At 58.0% G+C, this 22,485-nt stretch overlaps 2 protein-coding genes across 2 annotated transcripts in view; both read right to left on the bottom strand.

Annotated features, from left to right (window-relative positions):
- RELB (RELB proto-oncogene, NF-kB subunit) overlaps positions 1-1,177 on the bottom strand; it is a 29,431-nt gene extending 28,254 nt beyond the window's left edge. The window contains exon 1 of the mRNA XM_057534991.1: positions 911-1,177. Coding sequence (XP_057390974.1) covers positions 911-965 — 55 coding nt within the window. The 5' untranslated portion in view covers positions 966-1,177. The remainder of the gene's footprint in view (positions 1-910) is intronic.
- A 4,808-nt stretch (positions 1,178-5,985) lies between these two features.
- CLPTM1 (CLPTM1 regulator of GABA type A receptor forward trafficking) overlaps positions 5,986-22,485 on the bottom strand; it is a 29,883-nt gene continuing 13,383 nt past the window's right edge. Inside the window, exons 3-14 of the mRNA XM_057534670.1 lie at positions 21,734-21,857; positions 20,698-20,856; positions 18,194-18,311; positions 13,805-13,890; positions 12,871-12,991; positions 12,037-12,281; positions 10,831-10,924; positions 8,480-8,670; positions 8,117-8,212; positions 7,675-7,810; positions 6,843-7,010; positions 5,986-6,636 (exon numbers count right to left, since the gene is read on the bottom strand). Coding sequence (XP_057390653.1) covers positions 6,377-6,636; positions 6,843-7,010; positions 7,675-7,810; positions 8,117-8,212; positions 8,480-8,670; positions 10,831-10,924; positions 12,037-12,281; positions 12,871-12,991; positions 13,805-13,890; positions 18,194-18,311; positions 20,698-20,856; positions 21,734-21,857 — 1,798 coding nt within the window. The 3' untranslated portion in view covers positions 5,986-6,376. The remainder of the gene's footprint in view (positions 6,637-6,842; positions 7,011-7,674; positions 7,811-8,116; positions 8,213-8,479; positions 8,671-10,830; positions 10,925-12,036; positions 12,282-12,870; positions 12,992-13,804; positions 13,891-18,193; positions 18,312-20,697; positions 20,857-21,733; positions 21,858-22,485) is intronic.

Here is a 22,485-nt window from a genome sequence, read left to right as displayed (position 1 = left end):
CGCCCCTTTGGATCATGCCCCTCACCCTTATTGCCCGCATGGTCCGGCCTTCCTTCCTTAACTCATGGACAGGTTCCCTAGTTTCTGTCAGTCACCCCACCCTTCATCGCACTCAGGCCCTGCTCCTTCTCTCCCTTAAGAAGGCTGAGAAGGACCTGGAGGAGCTCTTCTCAGCCTCAGTTAGGAAAGCCCCCACCCTCTTCCTTATTTCAGGGTCAGACCCTACCTCTTCACTTTTCCAGTGTCAGGCCCGTCCCCTTCTCCCTCAGACCCTGCCACTTCTCTCCAGAGGCAAGCCCCACCTCCTCTTTCTTCTCTGAGTCAGACCCCGCCCTCTTTTTTTCAGAGCAGGCCCTCCTCCTTCTCTCTGCCAGAGTCGGCCCCGCCTCTTCTCCCTCTCCGAGTACGGCCCCGCCCCCTTATCTCCCTTAAGCCCCGCCCCTTACTCTGAGTAGGTGAGACCTTGCTTCCTTCTTTGAGTTAGGTCCCGCCCTGTTCTCGCACTCATGGTCAGGCCCCGCCCCCTTCTGTGGGCCAGGCCTCTCCTTTTTCTCCCTCTCTGTGTCTGGCCACGCCCAGTCCCTCAGGAGCAGCTCCCGCTCCTCCTTCTCCGAGTCAGGCTCTGCCCCTCCCCTCTCGTAGTCGGGCCCCGCCCCCTTCTTTGCCTCAGGGTCAGGCCCCGCCCCCTTCTCACTCTCTAGTGGGACGTCTCTCTCTTACCTTGTACCGGACCCGGTCACCATCCTCTGCCTCCTTCCTTCCCTTTGATATAGTGTCCCCGGAACCCTCACACTCTCCCCGCAAAACCCCTAAGACTCCTGTAGGAACCCCCAGACCACTCCAGGACCCCAGGCCTCCCGCACCTCCAGTCCCGCCCCAGACTCCTCTCCTGAACCCCGGCCCCGCTTACCCAAGGCCCCCAGCTCCGGCGCAGCGGACGATCTGGCGACGCGGCGACTCGGCATGGCCCAACCAGTGGGGACTGACGGCCCGGAGGCCAGCCCAGACCAAAACACACACACGCGGGCAGGCCGAGCGGCCAGGTGGCACGGTCCGGCGGACGATCGCGGGTCGGGAGAGCGGCGCAGGGGCTGGGGCCGCAGGCCGGGCTGGACGCGCGGCGCCCGGGGCTGCGGGGGGCGCCGGGCCGGGCCGGGCGGGCGGCGGGCGGGGGCGGGGCGGCGGAATTCCCCGGCGCCGCCGGCCTGCGCGCTCATTGGCCTGCACCCTGTCGTTACGTCACGCCAGGGAAACGGGAAAACCCCCACGCGTCACGTGGCCTCGGGGGCGGGGCCGGCCGGGAAGGGGAGGCCGGGGACACAGGAGGGGCCCGGCCCGCGACGATGCCCATTGCTCTGGTTGAGACCACTGAGTCCTGCTTGGGGCCACTCACAAGCTACCCATGGAGCAAGTAAGAAGACTGAGGCCTGCCCACCCCAGGTCTGCCAACCGGACTTGACCTGTTGTTTCTCTGGCTCGAAGGGAAGCTTTGGGATCAGGAGGTTACCAGGGCTCCGTAGCTGCCAATGATGATAGTCTTTTCGAAACCTCCATGGTCTCTCTACACCTCAGTTCCTTAACCTGAGTAAATCGGGAGTGATCATACGTAAAAGTTTAAAGCTAGGATGTCAGGATTTCAGCTGTAGGACTTGTCTGTTTTGTTCCTTGCTGTATCCCCAGCACCCAGAACAGCACCTGAAAAACAGTAGGTGCCCAATAAGTTTTTACTAAATGAATGGATGGATGTTTTATTCCTCCCCACAGCTCCTCCAAGTTTCCTAATAGCCCGTAGCACTTTCAGCTCAAAGGCTCAGTAACTTAGTCCCGGAATGGTAACAGCGTAGCCCCCAGGATACATATTGAGCTGAGTGCCTGACCCCTGGGCTTACCTGGGGGCTTCACAGATACCTCACACCTTGCACCAGCATCAGAGGAAGGTGCTAGAATTGGAATTATTGCAGAGAGGAGGAGACTGAGGCTCAAAGAGGGGCAGCCATTTGGTTAGATCACATTTCTAGGCCTATTCCTAAGAAAGACGGGATGACATTAGGTCCCAACTTGGATGCCGGGCACCCTCAGACCACAGAGCCAAGGTTTGACGTCCTTTGTCTCCCTGTGAAAATTTTGAGTGTTCCACCTCTACTCTTCATGGCCTACATGGACTCACTGATGCAGTCGACATACATTTATTGAGCACCTGCTGTGTGCCAGAGCCTGCACTGGGTACGATGCCACAGTACTCACCAAGCCAGCCCTGGCACCTGCTCGTAGGAGGCAGACTAGTCTACAGCAGTTCTCAAGGTTGTGGCCCAGCCCTTCAGGTGATATGATGCAAGCTCAAGTTGGAGAACGACTGCTATAATGCAAAATATGGAGCAGACTTTTTCTGCAAAGGGCCAGATAGCAAATATGTTCTGCTTTAGGCTTTGAGGGCCAGACAGTCTCAAAACTCAACTCTGCCATAACACAACAGCTGCCAAAGACCATACAGAAACAATGAGCATGACTGTGCTCCAATAAAACATTATTTTATGGACACAGAAATTTGAATTTTGTATAACTTTCATGTGAAACAAAATAATCCTTCTTGAGATTTTTTCCAACCACTTAAAACATGTAAAAATTACAGAAAAACTGGAAAATGCTGGTTTTGGCCTGCAGGCTGTAGTCTGCATATGACAAGGGCATTGCCAGAAACGCTATGATCTGAAGGTTCAGAATCAGGCTGCCTAAGTTCAAATCCTAGGTCTGCCACTTACTAGGAGACCTCAGGAAACTGACTTCATCTTTTTAAGCCTCTGTTTCCTCATCTGTAAAATGGGTCTAATAGTCGGATGGTTGTGAGGATTAAATACTAATAATAGTTGACACTTGTATAGACCTCTTCCATATGCCAGGCGCTGTTCTAGCACTTTATGTCACATTACTTTGTGAGACCTTGGACACATTACTTAATTTCTCTGGGTTTCAGTTTTCTCATCTGCTGTCGTGAACATCTGACTTAGAGTCATTGCACACAGGGTAGCAGTACCAGGCACTGCTCCAAAAGCTGGGGACACAGCACACAACACAATAGACAAAAGCCCCTGCCATCATGGAACTGAAATCCAATTGGGGGAGACAGATGGAAAAGAGATAAGCAAATATATGTCTGATGGTGATAGCAGTCCTACAGAAGATTAAAGCAGGATACATGGCTTGAGTTTGAAGGGTAATATTTGGGTTAGGAAGTTTAGGGAGGGTCTAAGGTGACATCTGAGCAGACTGCTGAGACAGTGAAGGATCCATGTGGATATCTAGGGAAGAGTGTTCAAGTCACAGGGAACAGCAAGTGCAAAGGCCCTGAGGTGGGAACATGCATGGCATGTTGAAGGAACAAACAGCAAGGAGGCTGGAGTGGAGTGACAGCTGGGGAAGTAGTGGAGATGGGTAATATTAAATTTAGGAAGCGAACCACATGCAGCACTTAAGACTAGAGCTTGGCTCATGATAAGAAGTGTTGAACAGTGGCTCCTACGTGTAGGAGTAGAAGCCTACCTGATTCCCCTCTGCCCCTTGAAATGTCAGGCCTCACAACTGTTTGTTAGGTCAACGGCTGAAAGGACACATCAGAAATCCTCAGCGTTCAGGATTTCTGTGGGGTTCTGAACCCCATGAGGGCAGGCCTGGGGCTGTCTTGATCCCTGCTGTGTACACAGAACCCCCAGCTCAAAGCAATGCCCAGGGGAGGGGCTCGGGGAACATTTGTTGACTGACTGTATGTCAGTCTCTCCACCCATGTCTTAATGCAGGCCTCATCAAGGTCCACACTTCTGGCTGTGTGCCTGTGTCTGTGAAAGTCGGGATTGTGCAAACGTGCACTCAGCAAATGTTCCCAGAGCGACTCCTCTTGTGCTGTGGACACAGCAGTGACCGAGACAGCTCTGGCTCTGTCCTCACAGGGCTCAGTCCAGTGGAGAAAGACCTGTCTCCAGCTAGTGATGACCCACAGCGGGCAGGGCTGGGATGTGGGGACCCAGGGAGCTGGTGGGTGGGTGGGGGGCAGTGTCCCAGAGGAGGTGGTCAGGAAGGGTGTCCTGGAGGAGGAGCCATGGAGCTACAACCTGGAGGATGCATAGGGTAAGGTGAAGAGTTGCATGCCTGGAGGCGTGTCTCAGTTTAGGGAAGGGCACCAGGAGGTAAGCGGTCACAGCTAGTTAGAGCAAGGGAGATGAGGCTGTGGGAGTTAAGAAGTCCCCTCCTCCCAAGCTATCGTTCACCAGTTAGCAGCCTGGGCTCTTCTCCCAAGGGTACTGGGGAGCCATGGTAGGTTCTGAACAAAGAACGGCCAGGGTCAGGTTTGTGCTTCAGAAAATTTTGGCTGCTGGGGACTTCCCTGGTTGGTCAGTGGTTAAGAATCCTCCTGCCAATGCAGGGGACATGGGTTCGAGCCCTGGTCCAGGAAGATCCCACATGCCGCGGAGCAACTAAGCCTGTGCACCACAGCTACTGAAGCCTGTGCGCCTAGAGCCCATGTTCCGCAACAAGGGAAGCCACCACACTGAGAAGCCCGCACACCGCAACAAAGCTCGCCGCAACTAGAGAAGGCCCGCGCACAGCAACGAAGACCCAACTCAGCCAAAACTAAATCAAAAGTAAATTTTAAAAAAATGGTTAAGATGGTAAATTAAAAAAAACAGACTCCGTGCTTCCACTGCAGGAAGCACTAACTTCCACTTAGTTCCTGGTCCAAGAACTAAGATCCAGCACATGGCCCGTGCTGGATGAAAAGTGAATGGGAGGGGCAGGGGACCAAGGAGGAGGCTGAGTTGGGATCCCAGGGTATGAGGAGGAGCCTGGACCGGGTGGTCTCAGTGCAAGTGAAGAGGTGAGAATGCCAAGCAATTGTGGGGTACAGCTGACAGGCCCTGCCAAACACTGTGGGATGAGGATTTGGGCAGGGGGTAGGCCAGTAAGTTTAGGTGGCCTGAGAGCCCACACCCCGCTTGGTTCTATGAGCTCAGCAGGTACTGATGCACAGCAGGGGAGGGAGTGGAGCAGGTCTGTGGCTGCGGCTACCTCAGGGACGGAGCCTGGAGGGGGGGGGGGGGAGAGAGAGAGAGAGAGAGAGAGAGAGAGAGAGAGAGTGTGTGTGTGTGTGTATGCATACACAGGCGTCTGCACACAACTCTCCTGGGACCTCGTGGATTCCCTGCCTGGCTCTGCAGGGCACTGTGGTGTTGGAGCCCAGGGGAACCTGGCTTGGTTCTCAGCCCCAGGGCTCCTCTCCCAGAAGTGTTGATGAGACCACACCCCCTCCCCCCCAAAAAATAAACCTGGGAATGTGGGGTCCCAACCTCTCAGAGTGCAGGGACACCCAGGGGCCTCAGTCTCCTCATCCATAAAGTGGGTGAACAGTTCTGGTACCCAGCTTGTTGGGAAGACGCACGCGCCACACACCAAGAGTCTGGCTGGGCCCTTGGCACAGGCAACCCGGAGGGTGCTGATGGCACCCCAACAGCTATGGCCGCTACAGCTGGGCACCACTCTGAGCCAGGATTCACTCGCAGGGTCCCCTGGATACGAGCTCATAAGCCCAGAGAAGCGAGGTCAGGCAGCCAGGGTCCCAGGATTGCTGAACAAGGCAGGCTAATGGGACTGTATCAGTGGTGGGTAGGCGCTCCTGCCCTGCCGGGCTGTGTGAGGCCAGGAGATAATCAGCGGCACAGGCGAGGCTCCACGCCTCGGCGGGCCTCGTGGTTAAGAGCACTGGTGTGGTGAGGTCGTGGCGAGCAGCTTCCCCATCTGTGAAATGGGGACGGTTACGGAAGCCCCCTCAGAGGGCTCCTGGGAGGGGGAGAAGGAGGAGAAAGGGGCCTGGCCCAGAGGGTCACTGTCCCCAGTTTAGCATGTCCCGCGTCCTGCGGGTCTCCCTGCCAGACTCAGGAGAGCCACCCCCACCTGCTCTCCAAGGTGGCAGGGGAAGGAAGGCACAAGATGGGGGGCTCTGTTGAGTTTAAGTTAAACACCCATATGAATTTATTAAATCCAGACTGTGTTAAAGGGCGGCGGTCTGGGAGGAGGGAGTGGTGGGGGATCGAGGGACAAGATGATGGACGGCCGTGGGTGTCCCACAGAGGGGCCCGGCCCCTGCCCCACCTGGCCCACCCCCTCGGCAGTGCCATGTCGGCTTCACCATGATTCCCGATGGTGTTGGGCTGGCGGGGCGAGATGGCTGGAAACATGGAGGGACAGACAGACAGACGGCGCCTCCACAAACGACGCGCCCTGGCCCCCACACCACACACCGGCCCCGGCCCGATCTGTCCAGGGAAGGGGCGACAGGGAGGGGAGGCGAGGGGGCCGGGGCGGCAGGGGTGGGGGTCACCAGGAGCGGCTAATCCCTTTTTTTGTCCTCTGCCGGCTTTGGAGGGGCTTCCTGGGGCTCGCTGTCAGAGCTGGCCTCCTGGGTGGGCCTGGCGGGCGGGGGTGTGGAGGCCTCCTCCCTGGCGGCGGCGGTGGTCGTGGCAGGGGCGGGGGCTGGCGGGAGGGCCCCTGCTGCTGTTGGGGCCTCGCCACTCATGCCAAACTCGTTCACCCGCGTGGGGTCGACGCGGTAGATCCACCGTTGGTAGAGGTAGATGAAGAAGACCACATCTGGGGGTGGGGTGAGGGGGCAGCGTGAGGGGAAGGGGCAGGGCCCACCCGGCTCACTGTCAGGCTTGGGGCGGGGGGGTCCTGCAAAGAGTGGGCTGAGCCCCCAGGCTGAGGCCGGCGCGCCTCCTTCAGACCAGGGCCCTGCCCGTGCCCAGCTCTGGTGGGAGCCTGCCGGCCAGCCCACCCACCTGCCCACCAGGCCTCACCGTCCCGCAGGCAGCCAATCCGGTACATAACAGGCATCTTGATGACAAAGGCGAACAGGTCATCAATGAAGGTGTTGAGGGCCTTGTAGGTGAGCATGCGCCAGGGCAGGTGGGCCACAGACTTGAGCTTGTAGTTGATGAAGAGCTGGGGTGTCATGGTGATGAAGCCTGTGGCGGTGAGGAAGGGACATCCATGAGCAGAGGAAGGGGCGTCCTGACCCTCCACCTCTTTGACTGCATTTCTGGCCTCTGTCCCTTCACTCACTCTGTTCCAGCCACACTGGCCCCCGTGCTGCTTCCAACACCCCAGGCACATCCTACCTCAGGGCCTTTGGACTTGCTCTGCCTTCTGACACCAGATCTTTGCACAGCTCCTTCCTTGGCACCTTTCAGGCCTCAGTTTACATATCATCTCCTCGGAGAGATGACGATGGAGCTCAGGGACACCTGACCAGCCTCCATGGCCCTCTCACTCTGGCCCCTTCAGGGCACTCATCACATGCTGTAACTCACTTGTCTGCTTGTTTACTCTGTCCGATGCCTGAGGACGAGGACTGAAACGCACTGTCCAAGGCTTCCCAGAAGCCCTCCCTGACCCCCAGAGCGGACCGGGCACCTCTTTGAGGCTGTCCACGTGCCACCCCTGCTCCCCCTGAAGTGTCCCTGACTGGAGACAGGTCTGTCTCCCGCACTGGACCCCAAGTGTCGGGAGGGCGGGGCCAGGCTGACTCGCTCACTGCCGAGGCCCCAGCACAGCCCAGCACGGGGCTGAGGACGGCTGCTGGACGCCTGCCCTGACTGCGGGGGCCGCGTATGGTGAGGGCCTGCTCACCGAAGGTCAGCAGGAAGCCATAGAGCATGCTGAGCACCCAGGAGTACCAGCCCTTGTGCTCCAGGTACAGGAGGCTGTAGACGGCATAGCAGCCCAGGAGTGGGAAGAGGATCCAAGACAGGTACCGGAACGCCATCTGTGGGGCACAGGGTGGGGCTGGGACCCAGCTCCTTGGGCCCCACCTGGCACCCCTGCTCCCCACCCTCACACACCCACACCTGGTCTGGCAGGCCAGCCCGGGGGAATTTCCAGGTGGCCCTGGGAACTCTGGACTTGGCCAGGAAGTATATGTGGCAGGCAGGGGACGCTAGAGGGTATGACGCAAGCCATGAAGCATGGGCCTGTCAGCCGACAGGCAGACATCCTAGCCCGTGCCCTGGGACCCCAGGAGCGTGTGGGTACCTGGAGACCCTCCCTGGGGCCCACTGTGGGGGACACTCACGTCGTCATACACTTTGGTCGAGGACTCAACGTATGTTGACTTGTCTTTGAAGGTTGGGCGGGGGAAGAGCCCTGCCACCTTGCGCTCCCGGTCCAGCTGCGGACAGGGAGGGAGGCTGCAGTCAGCTGCCACGCTGGCTCCTGTCCCCCAGGCCAGTTCCAGTTCCTGCCCTTCCCCACCGTTCCCAGTTCCCCTGCCCCACGTGTGACCCGAAAAATCCCCTGGTGCAAAAATCCCCTTGGTCTTGGGAGTGCGGCAGGCGTTGGGAATCCCCTAGGGGCCAGCTCCAGGGTCTGGCCGGGCCACACGACCCCGCTCCCAAGCCCTGGCAGCTTCTGAAACAGCATGGCAGCCTGGCCTTACCCGGACATCCATGACCTTGGTGATCTTCCAGAGGTCGATGAGGACCCCGATGAAGACGCTGACCTGGACCACGAAGTTGGTCTCGTTGTCCAGGATATAGAGGAGGACCACGAAAGACTGGAAGACGCCAAAGAAGACGGAGCGCACGGACAGGCCCTCCAGGGACTGCCGGCTGTTCCAGAACTGGATATCTGTGCACAGGAGTTGGGGAGGAAGCCAGGAGGGTGAGGGGCCTCCGAGTCCCTCCCGCAGCTCCCTCAAGCCCCGTCCTCCTCAGACCCCCGGGGCGGGCGGCGCTGGGTCTGCCGCGGGAGAAGGGTACACACTGCTGCCCCTTCCGGTGACCATCTGCTCCACAGGCGCCAGCCGGAGCCCCAGGCAGGCAGGACCTCTGCAGTCTCACACTGGACACACCCTGCCCCCCAGGGTGCGGCCGGTCCCTTGACCGGCAGTGATGGTGGCGGTGACTGCTGCCATGTTCCGGTGCTCCCCAATCGCTAAGTGCCCCATCCCTAAGGCCACACAGCCTGACCTGTCCACCGTGGCGCCGTGGTGCCTCCGCTGGGTGGGAAGGTCTGGGACGTGCACTTCCAGCCCACCACCTCTTCCAGCCCACCACCCCGAACCTGTGAAGGAACCAGCCCACATTCCCTGGCGGTCCAGTGGTTAAGACTCCACACTTCCACTGCAGTGGGCGTGGGTTTAATCCCCGGTCAGGGCACTAATATCCCGTATGCCACGAGGTGTGGCCAAAAAATAAAAAAATAAAAAAAGGAACCGGCCCACAGACACGCTCAGGACATGCACAGGGGCCATGGGCTCTGCTCGCCAACCAAAGCTCCTTCCAACACTACTCTCCCGGGCCCCCGCCACCCCCGCAGGGCCCAGCTCAGCCCCTCTCCCAGCCCTGGTCTTCCCATCGGCCAGACGAGGAAAACGGCACCACTGGACTCTGCCCGGACTGTGTGTCCAACACCTGCTGCCACAGCAGGCCGACCCAGCACGATGCCTGTCTTCCAGGCGAGAAGCCGTGCCCGAGGTCACACAGGGGCAAGACCCGGGTGCTGGCCACCCACCCGGCTCTGACTGATTCCAGAGCTCCAGCACACCTGGCAGGCTTACACCTCTCCCGTCAGACCATCAGACCCTGAGGAGATATGAAGGGGACACTCACAGGATCCCCCCAATCCTAACTGGGAAGAATGCGTCTGAAGACAGGGTTCTGGTGGCGGTGGGTGGATCCGAGTTCTGCCTCAGACCAGAGAGGCAGCAAGCACGGGGTGTAAGGCCAGGCTCGCCCAGGGCCCATGCCCTTGCTCTGTGACCCTGAGCAAGTAACCAGCCCCTCTGTGCCTTCACTAGACATTAGGAAGAAAGGGACCCTAGGGGAGCTGGCCTGCAGGCAGCAGGAGCGTTTGCAAGCATGCGCCACCCCGGCACAGCCAGGGCTCCACGCACCATGGCTAAGAGCCTCCTCCCTACTGGGCCAGCACCACTTACTGTTCGGTTTTGATGTCATAATTTTCCAGAAGGTAACTCAATCATGGTAATGTCCTCTTAATAAGAATGATGATGATAATAATAATACCCATTACTACTGCCACTTCCAGAAGCTGCAGAGCAGCAGGCCTCCTTCAGACCGGGGTTCTCTAGGGAAGGAAGAAGTGGCCAGCAGGGCCTGGAGTATGAGGTGGGAGCTGGAGCAGGACGTCTGGATCTAAATCCTGGCCTTGCCACTTGGGAGCTGTGTGACTGTGGGCAAGTAACCAACCTCCCCAAGCCTCCGGGTCCTTGCTATGATCGTGGGGGTAATGACGCTTCCTCACGGGGCTGTGGCTGCAGGGCCTCAATGCGCTCACTGGAGGGCGCTCCAACCGTGCCTGGCATGTGGCCGGTCCCCCTCAAACGCTGGCCATCACCACTGTTGGCCTTTGGAACCTCGGGGCCCTCTGGGACAGGGCTGTCACTTTCCCACTCAGGTGGGCCCTGTCCACTCAACCCGAGGGGTCTTCCCCAACAGGCGGCCTGCCGGGCAGGGCGGCAGAAGCAGCTCTGGGGCTTCCCTGCTCCCGGCCTTGGAGTTCCCCGGCCCAGCTTCCTGGCGGCCCCGGCCTGGCCTTTGCCACAACACCAGGCCCAGCCCCTCCGCCAGTGCCACGCCCGGTAGATGGGAGTGTCTGGGCGGGAGTTGGCGGCTGCTCACCAGGCCTCTGGAGAGTGGGGCTGACAGGCCCCAGGTAGGGGGAGGGCCCGAGAAGAAGAGGGAGGGAGCAGGCCCTATCCTCCCACCACGCACCCCCTTGTCCCCAGTCCCCCATGGCCTCTCACAGGGCCCGGGGTCCCACCCTTACCGTTCTTGAAGGCCAGGAACTCAAAGACACTGTGGACAATGGACACAATGATGGTGAGCGCCAGCAGGTAGGGGTTGGTCTCCAGGAGGGCAACCTGGGGTTGGGGTGGGGGAGATGGCTGTGAGCGCTGCCGTGCCCCGGCCGGGGGCTGACCGCTGCAGTGCCTTCATTAGCCGACCCATCTCTCCTTGCTCTGGGCCCCAGAAGAACCTGTGATATTCCCCAGACCTGACCCCGGGGCTTCCCAGCGGAGTGTGGTGCTGGCCGGGAGGAGAGCAGGTCAGAGATGGGCAGATGGGCACAGAGAGGCGGGCGAGGGATGCACGGAGAGGGAGGGAGAAAGATGGAGACAGAGGAGAGATGGGGAGACAGTGATGGGGGTAGGGAGAGAAATAACTGAGAGATGAAGGCACTGTCAGAGCCAGGGACAGAAACCCAACACCAAAGACAGCCCCAGGCAAACACAGACCAGGCTCAACAAGACAGACACAGGCAGAGAAGAATGATATTCAAGGACACAGTGAGAGGGAGCAGACACATGGAGTCAGAGCCCAAAGTCAGGGAGGCAGAACATGGGGCCGAAGAAGCAGGGAGGGGCAGATCCCGACCCAGAGGGCCGGGCCCTGCAAACATAAAAACCGTGACAAGGAAGACCATGGGGACTTCCCTGGTGGCACAGTGGTTAAGAATCCACCTGCCAATGCAGGGGACACGGGTTCGAGCCCTGGTCCGGAAAGATCTCACATGCCAAGGAGCAACTAAGCCCGTGCAACACAACTACTGAGCCTGTGCTCTAGAGCCCGTGAGCCACAACTACTGAGCCCGTGCTCCGCAACAAGAGAAGCCACCACAATGAGAAGCCCACGCACCGCAACGAAGAGTAGCCCCTGGTCGCTGCAACTAGAGAAAGCCCGTGAGCAGCAATGAAGACCCAACGCAGCCAAACATAAGTAAATAAATTTAAAAAAAAAGGAGGAGGACCATGGAAGCCTCAGAGGCAGGATCCCCAGAGTCAGCCAGAGCCAGAGGGCCGAGTGCCTGTTTCCTGCCCACTGCAGGGAGGGTGGCTGGGAGGTTGTGAAACTGTGGGCAGGGGAGCATCAGCTAGCAGTCCCCAGGCCGGCAGCCTGGCCCACTTCCCCTTCCCCTCCTGCCACCCAGGAAGGGGCTGGGAAGCTCCCGCCCCCCCTCCCCCCACCCACCCACCTTCACCGAGTCCTGCTCCTCATCTGACTGCTCGTACAGCTCGTCGCCCAGGAAGTTCCAGGGCGACTTGGTGCTCTGGGCGGCGTAGAGCTGCCAGCGCCAGAGCGAGAGCGGGCAGAAGGAGACGCGGAGGGGCAGGCTGGCCAGACTCTCGTTGATGGGGTAGTAGTCCTTCTGCAGGTTCCAGTAGTCATTGAAGTAGATGATGGGGTAGTAGTCACCGCTCACGGCATCAAACTTCACATCTGCAGGCACGCAGGGCAGGGGTTACCACTCAGCCTGGACCAGAGGCCACAGGCACCCACGGGGGTGGGGAGACCCCTCAGCCTCTGGGGACAAAGGTGTCAAATTCGGATGTTTGCAGGGACCCAGTGGGGCCCCCGGGACAGAGACTGGGGCACAGGGAACCTTCCTGGGCTGTGCCAAGGAGTCAGGGAGAGGGCAGGCTAGGGAGGGCTGGGCAGGCCCTGGCTGAGGGGACAGCTGCAGCTCAGCTCCAGACTGCGGCTGCCCCGAGGCTCTCCACCCGTCAGGCTTTTGGAAAAGAAGTCAGAAACCTGGGTTCCTAAGTGATGCTGCCCCAGTTTCCAAGGCTGGCAACAGATGCACCTTTTCCGAAAAAAGCTCATGGCTGGATGAGACCATTTTGGGCACAAGGTGGTCAGGGCTGGGGTCACCAGGCGGTGTGGGAGGGAGAGAAAGGGGAGTGTCTAGAGGGGCGGGGCAGGAAGCTTGGGAGGGTGGAGACCTAGTCAGAGATCTCGGGCTGGGGGTGGGGCCAGGAGACAAGAAAATGGCCTGGTCAGGAGCCCGAGTGGGCAGCCGGGAGCTCACACTGGTCCAGGGGAGGAGGCACGCTGCCCTTCACCCACGGCGTGTGGTCGTCCACAATGTTGATGGTGATGTTGGGGTGCCAGTGGGAGATCACCTCCACAGGCCCGTAATCCTCGGCCCTCTGAGGGGAGACGGGGGTGGGGTCTCAGAGGCACCTACTCGCTTCCTCCTGAGGACTCCCGTGACAGTCGCGACAGAAGAGCAACCACCGCAGCGACTGCTGGCCGAGGACTCACCCTGGCCAGTCCCCGCGCCAGCCTCTAGACCCCGCTGCCCTGGCTCCCCCCGGCCACCTGACGGAGCAGAAAACCCACGCCTGCCCATCTGGACGGGACGGCACACCAGGCTGCAGAGTGCAGCCTCGTGACCGCACAAGTGTGGGACCCGCGTGCAGCCTCCACACTCAGGGGCCGCCCTCCCGCCCGGGACCACCTCGTGGAGAGAGGAAGACTCTTGGTGCCACCACGGGTTAACGTCCCCGGATTAACCGGGAGTATCCCTTCTAGAGCCACGTTAGCGGGTACCTCGTCTGTGCCGGGCCAAGCCTGGGCTCCGGGGTCCGGCTGCTTGGGTGTGAATCCCAGCCCTGCCACTTCCTGGCTGTGATACTTCGTGTAAGTCTCCTTCTGACGGGACCCACCCAACAGGGCTGGCGCGAGGCTTCCAGGTGGGTGCGTGTACGGAGCACAGAGCACCCGCCCTGCCACTGTTGGAGGTCAGCTGTAACCTCGCCGGCAACACCCCCACTCCCTGAGAGCTAGCTCTACGTTCTAACCCAGTTTCCAGGGAGGGAAACTGAGGCTCAGAGAGGTGAAAGCCCCCGGCTGCCAGCGGCTCAGTGGTGGTGTCAGAAGACAACCCCCGTGGTCCGGCTGCTGGGCTGGGAACGGGCCGGACGGCACCCCCAGAACTCGACGGCTCGGCTCGTGCTTACCTTGATCATTTCTGGGTCAGCTTCCGTCTCTCCCGTCAACAGGTTCTTGGTTTTCTGAAACCGCCGGCGCTTGTATTTGTTGATCACTGAGGGCGAGGAGGCAGGGAAAGGGGGTGGATGTGAGACCTGCTGGCACTCGCAGGACCCAGGCCCAAACCTCTGCCCACCCGGTTCCCGGCTCCCACTCTTCCACCCGCCAACCGACAATAATGACAACCAGAAAGCCTGCACTGCCTTCTCAAATCTCACCCCAGCCCCAGGCTCCCCATCTTTACAGCGACACCAGCATCCACCAAATTGTCCCAGGAGTCTCCTCCTCCAGGATTTGCTGCATCTGTTCCATCAGCCCATCCCCGGTGAATGTCCCCTCCGGCACATGCCTCAGATCCGAGCACAGCCTCCCACCTCCAGAGCCCCACCCCAGGCCGGCCACGGCGCCCCCTCCTGGATGACCGCAGTCACCTCCTCACTGGCCTCCCAGTGGCCACTCTTGCCCCTAAGACCCAAGTATCTGATTGAGTCATCCTACTGCCTCAGAATCCTAGACAGCTCCCGCTGCCCCGGGCAGGGCCCCTGAGGTGCTCACCACGGCCCCACCAACCTCAGCCCTCGCCACCTCTCATCCTTGCGCACCCTGCTCCTTCCTCCTCAAATGCGCCGACCTTGGGCCTGCAGACATGCTGCTGCGCCTCCCTGGCAGGGATCCAGCATGGCTGGAATCTTCCTGGTTGGCTCCTTCTCCCCCTTCCAGCCCCTGGTTAAATGTCCCTTCCGCCCACTCCACTGAAGGCGGCTGCCCGGGCGTGCTCCTCGCCATTTCTGTTTCCTTCACAACAGTTCATCACGACCCACTGGTTCACCTGCCCACTGGTTTACTTGTTTGCTGTCTGTCCCCTCAACCAGTCTGCAAACCCCAGGTGGGGCTGGGCCCGTTTTGGGCCCTGCCGTATCCCCCCACAGTGACAAACAGCAGGATTGATAAATATAAACAGGTGGGCCGAGACAGGGCTGGAGAAGGCCGAGAGCCGCCAATGTGAGAAGTACTTTGGCGCTGTGAATCCCCGGGCAGGAGTGGACCTCACTTCCTCTTGCAGAAGCCAGGTCAGCCACGGGCCCCCTGCCACCCTGCCCCAAACCCTGCCAAGACATGCCAGGAGGACAGGGCTGGCGCTCGTTCACGCTCCATCTCCCCGCCTCCACCCTGGTCTGGGTAACTTTTCCGCTCCTCCTTATGCTGGGACAACACATGGCCTGTCCCTCCTGTGACTTCTCCATCCTGCCCCCAGGTGCTAGGGAGAGATGGGGAAATGAAAGAGGGAGCTGGCCAAGAGCGGGGGCCCTGGGGTCACATCCTGGCTCTGTCTCCCATGAACTGAGGGACGTTGGTGAGCTACATCACCTCCCTGGGCCTCAGTCCCCCCTCCGGAGAATGGGGATTAAAGCCTCGCCTCTTCTGGGCAGGACCACTGGGAAGTGGCTGTCTGCTCTACAGAGCCCAGCCAGCAGAGCACCCCTGCATGTCACACTGACACACGCCACAGGGCCCAGATCCCTCCCACCCGCTCAGAACCAGGGGCTTCTGGATTCTATGGACGAGCTCAAGTTCAAAACCACTTCTGGGAATTGACTCAGGGTTTCAGCCCGGGGGCCAGCTGCTCTTATGGTTCCCATGAATATCATCTCATCACTTCTATCACAATTAACGCATTTGAGACCTTGCTCCCACGTCAGGGGAAAGCAGTAAACACCCAAGGGTGGGCATCCTGGAGAATAAATTCCCCGGGGACATGCTCTGCTGCTGTCTTCCACACCCATGAGAGGCTGTCCAGGGAAGGGAGGGACCGTGCCCGGCCAGCCCCAGAGGAGACAGACTTTGGCTCAGGTGGAGAACATTCTGCAACTTGGTGCAGATGGGGTTATGATATGAGATGGATCTGGCTTCCGTAGGGAGGAAGAAGCCCCCTTTTCTTGGAGTTAAACTATACCCTGAGCACTGACAATGTGGCTGGTTGAAACTGAAATGTGCTGTGAGTGTAAAACACACACTGGAATTTGAAACCTAGTGCAGGAAAAAGAAGAGTGGAGAATACCTCGTTAATTTTTTTATACTGATTACATGTTGAAATGACAACACGTTGACCTCAATAAATTACTAACATTCCTTTTATGGTCTTTTTTTTTTTTTTTTAACGTGGCCACTTAGAAAACTTACAATGCCTTCTGTGGTGGGCGCTGTATCCCTCTGGGACAGTACTGTGCTAGAGTGCTGACCACTGGCCCTTTGGGGAAGAGAGGAGGGGGCTTTTCCGATCCCACACTGTCGTCCTGTGCCCTGGAGTGGGCCGGTGGCCAGCTCCGTGTCCCTTCAAGCCCCTGCCCGAAGGGGGCCCAGGTGTGAGGCAAGCCTGGGGGATCCTGCTGGCTTCTCAGGTCCACAGGCTGCAGATTCTATTTTGCAGACCACACCAACATCTGTCACACTGACCATGAACACGACCTCACCACACAGTGACACGGATCACATTCACCAGAGACGAAACCACAACAGATGCTGGCACTGAGCGTGGCTGATGGGTGTAACTGGCACGCAAGCCAGCAGCCGCCCACCTGGGTCACATTCAAAGCAACCGCTGAAGCATCAGGCACATGTAACCCAGACTTTCGGGGACACCTCCGTGGGGATGGCCCCTGCAGGCCACACCCCCTCAGCCCGCCTCTGCCCGCATCTTCATCTTCGCAGATGCGCTCCATGGAAGCCAGCCAGCCAGCCAGCCGGGCGGAACGCCCTACAGAGCACGGTCTGCAGACATACTTGCTTAGAACAGCGCTTAGCACACCTGGGGGACTTTTCCAAATCAGCTTTGGGTACTGACATACGGTCACTAGAGTTTTGTTTCATCCAGTGTAGATGGTCACAAAAAAAATCCTCATCCTTTGGGTTATTTTTATACCAAAAGAGGTAGGAAAAGACCTAACCCATGCAAATTAAAGTACATCTGTCACTGCGCCACACAAAACAGACAGAGGGATCTTAACCAAGTCCACAGGCGCAGCAGAATCAAAGTGAGGTGGGGCACGCAAAATTCACATGAAGGGAACGGGGGGCTTTCGGGAGGGGGGTGTGGGGGGCTGTCTGTCCTCTAGATCTGCTGAAACTGAAGTGCAGCGAGAGAGTCCCACAACTGCCGATCAGGAGACAGTGGACTCAAGGACAAAAGACACAAAGGGCAGGCAAAAAAATGCCAACAATTATTAACCTCCTGGAAAAGGAGATGTTGGACAGGAAAGGAAAAATAAACTACACACACCGTGTGGTTCAGATGGGAAGAAGAGTCACACACTCAAAACCATTTGAATGCTGAATATGAATCTAATCAAATTATGTTCCTGAGTTGAGATTTCCTCTTCCAGAGTAGGAAGTCAAGACATAATGTCAAAACTGAAAAACCAAGAAATTGCATTATCATCTTATTATTGGGAGCCTTCGAGATCAAGTAGCAGAAACAGCTAAAGCAGTTGCCTGTGGGGAGTGGAAACTGGGGGAACACAAGAGGGGGAGAGCAGGAGACAGATGAGTGTCGCTGTCTGGTTAAATTACTTGAATTTTAAACCATGTACTTATAACAAGAGATTAAAAAAATTTTTTTTTAAAGAAGATGCCCTGGGCAGAGAGAATCTCAGTTTCAAAATGAGGCCGTGTCAGAAGTCCCAAATGGCCACAGTTCTGACCCAGGGCTTCTTGGGGCCACCGGTAGTCCTGCGGTTTGCTCACACAATCAGGATTCTCAGGGGGGCACCAGGAGGGTGGCCAGCGTGGTGAGAACGGGGCCTGTCCGGTGACGTGGCCCTCACCAGCTTGCCTCGTCAAGGGAGGCCCCACTCAGAGGTGCGCGTGCGCGGGCGGAGGCTCACAGCGCAGCCATGCAGGATGTATTCACACCCGCAGCCTGGGAGCCTCGCACGGCCCCGCGGGAGCCCCCAGGGCGGCTACTGTGCAGCACCCATTCCAGAAGCGGCCGACACAGATGCAATCACGGGGAGCACACCGGATGCAACTAATGGCAAAGGGCCTCCAGTCTCCCTCTGCTCATTTAATCTAGCCATGGTTCTCTCACAGACTATTCTGGAGTGTCTGCTCTACCAGGCCCGGTACTGTGCACACGCCGGCCTCGCCCTTCCTCTTCTCGGAAGACCCTTTCTCCACCTGCTCTTTCTAAGCCGATTCCTCTCCTGCCTGTCCACGGGTGTCCAGAGGCATGGAGGGTACACGGGGTTCGAGCCCGGCCACCAACCCCAGCCTCCCTGAGCACAGGGTTCCTGCCTGCCCTCGTGGACCTGGGAGTCCAGGCCCGCGGCACCACGGGGGCCCCAGGATGGAGAGGGACTTACTCCGAGACGTGTGCACCGTGGCGAGCCGGCGGTACAGCGCCTTCTGCCGGGGGTCTGGGTGGAAGCCGCTCTTGGTGAAGTAGACGTGGATATAGATGGAGCCGTTCTGCTGGACGCTCTGCAAGGCGGTCCGACGGGGACAAGGAACAGTGAAGCCCCTCATGACGCCTGCCCCCCACGGCTTCCCCACCCCCGTCTACTGAGTGTTCAGGGTGGGCAGTGTAGTTAAGTGGTTAGGGGCCAGACACTGGAGTTAGGCTTAAATTCAAAACCAGGCTCTAGCACACAATGGCTGTGTGGCCTCAGGCTTCGCCTCGCTGAGCCTCAGGGCCCACCTGCAGGACGCAGATCCTCAGCACTGAGGGCACGGCAGGGCTGTAAGGATTATCTGAGAGCGCTGAGCGCGGTCACTCAAGCACAGAATAGGAGCTCAATAAACGTCAGCAGCCTTAATTCATTAAACGGTAAAACAATGAAGGCCGGATACCACTCTGGCACTTCGAATGGTAACTGCCCAATCCAGTGAGTTCACATCTGTATAACTCATGTAAACCTTGCGCGCTGGGTCATGTTATTACCCCATTTTCCAGATGCGGTGACTGGGGCTCACACAGAGAGGCTACGGGCAGCGAGTAAGTGGATCCGAACCCAGCCTGTGGGCTCTCCCGTGGCCCTGCCTCTCACCGTCTGTGTCCTACCTCTCTGCCCGGGCCTTTCACCTACTATTCTCAACCCCCTGCCACACCCACCCAGATGAGGAAACTGAAGTGGGGTGGCCACCTGCCTGAGGCGCAGGGCGGGTGGCCGAGGCCGCACTGCAGCCTCTCTGTCTGACCTTCGTGGTGAGCTGGGATTCACCTGGCCACGCTGTGTCCTCACTGCCCTGCCTTTTAAGTCCACCTCTGTGTCAGCCATGTTTTTATATTTCATGCTGTTTTCACATCTGGCAGGGGAGAGACCGCCCCTCCCAGGGCCAGCTGATTCCTGGAAATAATAAACAACTCGCCTGCCTTTGAACATACCTTTAAAATGCAAGCCAACAAACCCAAGTCCACACCCCAACCACCCCCTTGATCTCTCACACACCAGGCCGCACTGAATCACTCAGGGCAGGTACCAGACAACTACAGACTACCCCTCTAGCCCAGAGCCCGCACGTCAACCAAGCAGGCCAGTCCTAAGGTGTTTCCCCACCTGCCCTGCCTTTCCTGCGGAAACCTCAACAAAGGCTTCGGCCTAGGCCTCCCCTTGCCCCTTCTGCTCCTGTCCAAACCTGGTGCTTCCCCACGTGGCCCTGTGTAGTGTGGTGGGCCCCCTCCTCTCGGGAAATGTAAGTAGTAAATTCTTCTTCCGATGGCATTGGCCTGTGTCGCGGCTCAGTCACCTCCACAAATTAAAATCAAGTACAACTTAGACACTCTCCCGCCACAGAGCTGGGAAGAGGGTGAGCACCAAGTCCCTGCAAGCAGCTCTCACTGCCTGGCTTAGTGCCCCTCAGTCCTCCTCGGATCTGGGGTTGGGGGCCAGGGGCCGGACGTGAGGTCTCGGCGGGAGCCACCTCTCAGCACGGGCTGTCCTGTCTGCCTCAGAAAGAACGCATCCACCACTGCTTCCAGCTACCCAAACAGACCCAGACAGAGCCGGACAGAGCAGAGATGCTCCCTCCTCCCCAGGAGACTGAGGAGAAGACTTGATGGGGAGAAAGGAAGGAGAGAGCAGCCCCCAAGAGATGTCAACATTCACAGATTCATCAAATTCACTGATTGTTCAACAGCCGCTGATTCTGCACCCAGTCCTCTGCTGGGCAGAGCTGGGGACAGAGCTGTGACCAAGGTGGTCCCGTGGGGAAAACAGATCCATATTCAGGTAGTGACAACCCCCCAGAGCTGGCACGGCTTGGGTTGGGGAGCCCAGAGAGGGTGCTGGCTGAGCCTGAGTGTCAGGGAGAGCTCCCTGGAGGAGGCAAGATTTGAACTGGGGCTGTCAAGAGCCCAGAGCCAGACAGCCTGAGTTCAGTTCAGTTCACACCGGCTGTGTGACCTCGGGTGGGGCCTCTCTGTACCTCAGTTTCCTCATCAGTCAAATGGAAATAATAGTTCCCACTTCCTAGGGTTGCTGGGAGGTTTCCACCAGTCAGCCTAGGCTGGTGCCCTGTACGCAGTAAGCACTTAATCAACATTAACTATTATTTTCAAACCAGGCTGGCTGACTGGCCACCCCCAGGGATGATTACTAATCTTTCACCGGTTCATACCACAGATTTACACGACCCTGAAAGTAGCTGGGAGGATCCTAGGCCAATTCCAACTCCATCCACATGGAGAGGTGGGGAAGACAAGGCCCAGAGACCTCAGGGACCTGCCTGGGGTCACAAAACATGTGAACTGAGAGGAGAGCCAGGCTTGGAACCTGGACTCCCGATTGCAGGACTGGGAGTTGGTTCAAGGAAATGCCCTCAGTGCTAGCCGCGCAGCCCTGGGGCCAGGAACCAGAAGCCGTCCCACCTGTGGAATGTCGAGCTCAGCAAAGTGCTCGTAGCAGCCGTCTGAGTTCTCGCCACTAGTCCAGTCGCCATACACAAGGTCATGCTGCTCCCAGAACAGCGCTGATGTGGCATTAAAGTCTGTAAAGTGCTCGTGCTCTGAGATGTACACGTGCAGGTTCTGTTGGGAGGGGAAGTGGGCGGAGCTTAGTCAGGGCTGCTTATAGGACCCTCTGAAGGCTGACAGATAAAGAGGGAGGAAGAGCTGTGGCACTAACAGCACACGAACATGAACAATTTGCGGGGGGGGGGGTGGTTAGTGGAGAGAAGAGCAGCAGCTAGTAGAATAACCTTTCCCTTTCCTCACACCCCCACCACGTCTGTCCTGGTCTGAGTCTGTGACGTCTAAGAGCAAAAAACAATTAAACAATGGCCAGCCTGCCAATTAGAATTTGGGGTTAGAAAGGATCCGGACCTCCCTGAATCATCTTCCCTCTCAGCCTCTCAAGGGCTTCTTGGTCAGAGCTCTGCAGGCTTATGGATGAAGCACAGTCAAGATGTGCAGGAGTGTCAGCCGGCTACTGAGAACCGAGGGGAACTGGGTAGCTGGTCTCAGAACTCCCTCCTTTCCCAAGTCCCCGTGGCCATCTTTGTCCAGAGCTCAGAAGGCCCACTGATAAAGAACAGCTGAGTGGTGGTCACCCTGCTGGCCAGAATTCCATGAAATCAGGAATCCCAGAGCTGCAGAGAACCGCAAAGGTGGGAGAGGTCGAGATTACTGAGGTTAGAACACCTGTTGCAGATGCTCCTGAACAAAGTCCTTCTACCCAGAAAGAACACCACCACAAACCCAAAAGAATTACTTGTTCCTTATAAGTGTCACTTGAGTGACTCAGATTTCATGGGCTGAAGATGCACCTGGAGTCTCTCAACCCTGGACCCCGTTCACAGACCTGACAGTGACCAGGGACCGCGTCTGCCCCGACAGCCCATGTCACTCCCCCACACCTTCCCCCACCCGCTCCTCTCCCGGGTCTGGCCTCCCAGCCGGTGGTTACCATTAAAGTGTCTTTGGGGAACAGGTTGCGGCTGGCGACACGTGGGGCTCCTCCAGGGCCTGCCTGGTCCTGAGGGGCCGGCCCTCGGCGGAACCAGCTGCTGATGGCCCAGATGATGAAGATCCTGAGGAGGCAAGCAGGGCAGGCGGTGAGTCCCCATGCCTTTTCTTTCCAACGTGGATCTGCTTGACCTTCCGACTCAGCACCTGCCGGGGCCTGACCCGGGGGCTGATCAAGTAGGGAGGGTCCCTGAGAAGGCAGGTGCAGGGCTGCTGAGAAGACAAGATGCCCCCAAAGGCCATGTCCGGGGACAGACCCCAGATGCCTGGCACTGACTCCCTGGAGTCTGGTGGCCACAGGGCTGCAGGGGCTTCGACCCTCGAAACCTCAGAACTAGGAAACCTAACGTCCCAGTCCCCTGGAATCCCAAAGTGTGAGAACCCTAGAATCTGGAATCCCAGCATTTTAGAGACACAGACATTAGGGAGAGCAACATTTCAGAACTTCAAATCAGCTGAAAACTGCAGAAGCAAACAGTAAGTAATGGGTGAGTCCCTATTTTTAGTAACACTGGGCTAGGTTATTCAGACCAACTTTCCTGTTGGAAACAACTTGAAAAAGCTTGATAAAAATTAATATAGTAAGAATATACTAACACCAGTTTTACACTTACAATTATATATCTTGATATAGCAACATATTCTGTATGTTCTTCTATTTTCTTATATATTTTTAATCAAGTTTATATATAT

The sequence above is a fragment of the Balaenoptera acutorostrata genome, chromosome 19, assembly GCF_949987535.1.
Source record: "Balaenoptera acutorostrata chromosome 19, mBalAcu1.1, whole genome shotgun sequence".
Taxonomy (NCBI): domain Eukaryota; kingdom Metazoa; phylum Chordata; class Mammalia; order Artiodactyla; family Balaenopteridae; genus Balaenoptera; species Balaenoptera acutorostrata.
This window is presented reverse-complemented; position numbering and strand designations above follow the sequence as displayed.